The 5,559-nt window shown below is 38.4% G+C and overlaps 1 protein-coding gene across 1 annotated transcript; it reads right to left on the bottom strand.

The window, feature by feature from the left end:
* Positions 1 to 1,484: 1,484 nt before the first annotated feature.
* LOC144451769 (arylalkylamine N-acetyltransferase 1-like) lies at positions 1,485 to 4,289 on the bottom strand. Its single transcript, XM_078142672.1, has 2 exons — positions 4,207 to 4,289; positions 1,485 to 2,207 (listed from the first exon to the last, which is right to left on the bottom strand). Exon 2 carries the CDS (start codon positions 2,187 to 2,189, stop codon positions 1,485 to 1,487), a length of 705 nt encoding a protein of 234 aa, XP_077998798.1. The 5' UTR covers positions 2,190 to 2,207; positions 4,207 to 4,289.
* Between the last annotated feature and the right edge of the window lie 1,270 nt (positions 4,290 to 5,559).

Below are 5,559 nucleotides of genomic sequence, written 5' to 3'. Positions count from 1 at the left end.
TTTACACTGAATGATAGAGTTTTTTCCGACTATGGTCTTTCATTAAGTTCACGGCAGTGGCATTTTACTGTGTTGAATTATGTTTTAGGAAAACCATAAGAACACCAGCTTTGTCAAAGGCCGATTGAGAAACACCATGATTTAAAAAATTCGTCATTTATGCCGACAATGACTCACTTTGCTTATTTATACATACAATAAATAAACAAGGCATACAACTAAACAAACAATGATATGAAAACTTACATACATACATACATACATACATACATACATACATACATACATACATACATACATACATACATACATACATACATACATACATACATACATACATACATACATACATACATACATACATACATATATACATACATACACACATGCACGCACGCACGCACGCACGCACGCACACACACACACACACACACACACACATACATACATACATACATACATACATACATACATACATACATACATACATACATACATACATACATACATACATACATATATACATACATACACACATGCACGCACGCACGCACGCACGCACGCACACACACACACACACACACACACACATACATACATACATACATACATACATACATACATACATACATACATACATACATACATACATACATACATACATACATTTACTTTTGTGTAATTGTACTCACAGTAGGGAGGCATTTCTGACTTTCAAGATCTCACAATCTACAATCTGGGGATTTCCAGGGTCTGATGATGACGTAGCAGTCTGTATATTACGGTACTGACCAAAATCAACCCGGAACTATTTTCTATATTGACCGAAATCAACCTGGAACTATTTTGATAAGATAGGAAACCACACCGTTTTGTTTTCATCAAAATCAAACTTTATTTCTGTTAAAAAGTACAGCGTTGATCACATAGTGATTGTATACGCACAATAAAGTCACTGCTAACATCCACTCGTGTAATCTATCACATCGAACGATAATTTTAGTTCATGGCGTATCTTAGTGAGATGAAAGTTCTGTTTCCATGGTAGTAACTGACATGAATATAACGCTAACTTAACCCAGCATGCTAGCTGATGTAATAACATTTTTTTATAATCAAAATTTCTCAAGAGGTACTTGAATTTGTCTCAAAAAAATTATTTCTTAGTAACTTTAAGGTAGTTTGCGCAATTTTTGCTAATATTTCAGTTTTACATTGAAAACACATACCACCACCCGAACAAGATCCCCTTGTCGAGCGCCCTCTACGTGGGAGTCTATATTCTTTACATTTCTAATCAGAGTGACACTTTCCATTCAGTTACTTGTCTTTTCGATATGCTATTGTTTCAAGCTCTGTTTTCAGCATGATGTATTTTTTAAAAATTCTGAGATTTCCAACGCAAGCTCAATCATTTGCATTTGAACAGAAAATATGGAATATATACCCTGGTCATTCTACGTCATGACTTTGATAGTTGAAAATTATAATTTTAAAATTACCATTTTGGCCGACGGGCACATCGTAACGGAGCTGTAGACCTTTTCTCCTTTGTACTCGAAGTCTTTATACTTTATTTCGCCAACTTCTTCGAAACCAAGTTTACTGTATAACTTTTGACTTCCTGGTGCTGAAGCTTGGGCAATTATAAACTTGCAATCTTTCTCTCTTGCGATTTGTGTCCTGAGCTCGATTAGTTTTGAGGCGATACCTCTTCCCCGGTAGTTCACATCGACTCCCAACTTTGCGGAACTACACACCTTGGCATCTGGATTGTTTACGAAGTCCGAATCATCCATGAGGATTTGGTCTAGCTCTTTTATGATCGCAACTATAGGTTTGTAATATGGGAGCGTCGCCGGTGGGGCCATAACTGGCATCACGTCTTCATCTCCACGTGCCTCTTTGAGAATCTCACCAGCTGTGGCCAAACCAGCTGTCGTTATGCCAACGACCTTCCCACAGCTGTTGTCAATAGCAACCAGAGATACACCGTCGTCTACGACTGCGTGGCAGACACTCTTGTTGGAGGCCAATTCAGCTTCATATGGTTGCTTGATACAACTGACGATCGGCTCGCCGTTGAGGAATGCGTGACTTAACAGAATAGCGCCCTCTTCCAACCGATCTTTAGACAATAGCCTGTAACTGATATCGCCATCTTTTGCTATGTCAATTTCAGTCGCCATGGTTACAACATACACAAGCTGTTCGGGAGAAAGGTTGGAATATAACTGGTCATTTTAAAGTCCATTGTGACAGATAGTGTTTTGAGAAGACTATACACATCAACCGCTCCCACCCACCCTGCCCTCAATCTACTTACACCCCGCCCCATCAAAAAAAACATCTCTTAGTGTCCATATATTTAAAATAACACTAAACAGTAAGTGAGTTTGCTTTATTCTGGGTTTTTTTCTCATGAGATTTATGAGAAGTACTGTCACGCAAGTAGTTGAATTACCCACAATAATTCAGTTATTTTACCACCGCACTGAGTTTATACAACCTGACAATCTGTGTAGTATTTTCAACTTGTTTGACTTTGGACTTTGTCACTATGGCGACGTGTCTGATGTCTGACGCGGTATACAAGAGAAGTTGGTAGACGCACATGGGCATGTATTATTGCTTAGATTTCCGTTTTCTTAGGAAAATATCATACGAATCTTGCTGCTACAAATGTATCAATCTATATACTACGTATAAATATAAGCTTCCCCTGTACAGGTAGGAATATATAGTCAAAAGGTTGTTATATTTAGTCTGTAGACCTGGAAAACAACAATCTATGAAATATTACACGCCCCTGTGGGTAGACATGGGTGGGTGGGTGGGGTGGATGGATGGATGGATGGATGGATGGATGGATGAAAGGGCAGTAGGACGGACGGCTGGAACTCACCATGGATCACGGTATTATGGGGAGATAAGGTCTCCTAATACATCCATGAACTCACTAAGAGATTGTTCTCAACGTTTGGGTCCAAAGACATACTTGTTCACTAACTTTGAATGGATCTTAGCATAGCTAAGTAAGTCTGTGCATTTTACATATAACCCACACATTCTTAGTTGAGGGGTCAGCCTTTCAGAGTTGAAGTTGCAAAAGACTTTTTAGTTTAGTAGTCTGAGGTTAAATGGTAAAAGGAACCCATTGTCTCCGTGAACAAAAAGCCGTCAAGTATTTCCATTCTGGTTGCATCCACTCCGAATAGCGTGTCAGTACTTTTGTTCACTGTGAAAGCTATACACATTCTCACGACAGGGCACGGTTGATGGCCGACATGTTTTGTTTAATTTCAAACCAAGTATAAACTATCTAAAACCAACACATTTTTTTTTTAAAGCCTACATGTGAAATATAACAGTGTCTAAAAGTCGATGCACCATTCTCTCGCTATAAATTCAAATTGGTGAACAAACAGAGACGGGTATTTCCGAAAAAGTACACATGACCAGAAGCCGTCATGACAGAATGAGAATTTACGGGTTCCGAAGGTCCACCTGTCAATTAGTCTACACAAATATGCAGCTATCAAATCTTAGAACTCCGTACCCTGGCAATACGTGTCATGCATGCACTATAGACTAAAATTGAAGGCGAGCTGAGGCTATGCTATTTGCTATCCTAACGGACATTTTGATTTTGAATTCCGCTGTCCCTTTTTTTTTATTAGTTCCGAGGGAACTATTTCCATGGTCCTCACCTGACTAATTTTCCGTTACTGTCAAAGATTGTAATGTTTCGTTCACTCTCTAGTGGTATACAGGTCAAAGAATCAAAATATATAAGTCTGTGTGTCAATTTAAGCGCCGTGAAGCTAAAGGTCACGGGAACTGAAATCCGATTCCAAGACCGGATACAGAAATCTCAATTTCCAGCAGAGACCCTCCACCAACGTTGGTGGAGGGTCTATGCTTCCAGATGGTGTAAAATTATCATTGATGACGTATTAATTACAAGTTAATACACATCACACTTAATCACGTGATCTATTCTTTTGGCGAAGAGGTTTAAAAATGTGTACTGTGGAGAGATACTGATAGGTGAAACGACACACACCCACATCATATCCAGTACATTCCACGACAACTTCAAAATTCCAACATGTACGTTGGAGAGTGTATGACTCAAGGTCTCAAACCAAGTTGACAACCTCTGTTTGCAAACTAGACTTGGTTTGTGTATATTAAGTTTCTTACCCGTATTCAAGTGCCGAGTAAACTCCTTTAAGAGACCTTAATATAGACAGCTCTGCAAATCTGTGTTGGATGACCTAGAATATTGACAGTGTCTGATAATGCTTGGATAGAAGGCGACCTCTGGGGCGTATGTCGTCACGGTGTACGCGGGGGTCATGCTCCTATCTAAAAGTTTACCAAAATAGTAAAGTGACATAGTCGGTACGCCTTTTGCCCCAATTTGGACTAAAGGTTGGTGTATGAAATGCATACACATCTCTAGTATAGATGTAAACCAGAGTCGACATAACATAATCCGTGATGTTGAATACAGAAATGCACACAATAAGACTTTGACTCTCTTGGTTAAGTTAAAAATATTATCAATGATGTTGTAAATAATATCCAAAAAAAGATTATCATCACACAGACGCAACGCTGGTGGCATCCTTTAGATCTTACTCGTGTTCAGCTGAGGCAAGCATGATCTATAATGACTCTGAGATCGGTGGTATCGATGTTGATTCGATACATGGTCCCACAAGTACATCTGCTTTGTGAATGATTCTACGTCCATCTAGACTAGTAAAATGTTTCCACAATCTAACCATATTAACTCACCTTCGATATCTACATGACAGCCAACCAGTGTCTCCTATGAGTACTGGGATTGGAGAAAATCCTAATGTGTACCTCAGACTTCTTCTATTAATGGTCTGACTGTGTACTCAAGAACAAATCTTAAAACCCAATGATATTTCACATTTGTCAAATTTATCACACCCCAGAACAATAATCGAAAATAGGTGCTATGCTAGCTTCATACAACTTGGTATTCTAGTATGTACAGAAGCAGGCAGTGGTATAACACAATTGTCTGTCAGCCTATCTGCGTGTCTGACTGACTGTTTGTTTGTTTGTTTGTTTGTTTGTTTGTTTGTTTGTTTGTTTGTGAACATGATATAACAAAACTATTACATTACTTCTACTGTGACGGTTTTCGGTATTCAAAAAAATATAATATGCCATGATCTCATTTTCAATATAAGAACTTGCAAATTTGAATGTTGCATCATGGGAAATGTGATAATAAATACTAATCAATTAGTACTGTAAACAATGTTGATACATTGTGTGTAACCACAAATAATCAATTCATAGTCATCCTGACCTTTGTGGGAGGTTTATGTTTTATCAGTAGCTCCAGATTAGGTATTACGATAACCACAGATAATCCCATAATCCTTTGCGTCTGAGCATGCTCAGTCTGGATTGCAAGTTCCCTATAAGACAGGAATTAGTGTGTTTTAGTAGTTGCCATAATATATGTTATGATATATGGTTTATTCGGTACTTTGGCCACTGACCACGAGG

Source organism: Glandiceps talaboti, chromosome 21 (assembly GCF_964340395.1).
Source record: "Glandiceps talaboti chromosome 21, keGlaTala1.1, whole genome shotgun sequence".
NCBI classification, from domain to species: domain Eukaryota; kingdom Metazoa; phylum Hemichordata; class Enteropneusta; family Spengelidae; genus Glandiceps; species Glandiceps talaboti.
The sequence above is the reverse complement of the archived record's forward strand: the minus strand, read 5'-3'. Positions and strand labels throughout refer to the sequence as shown.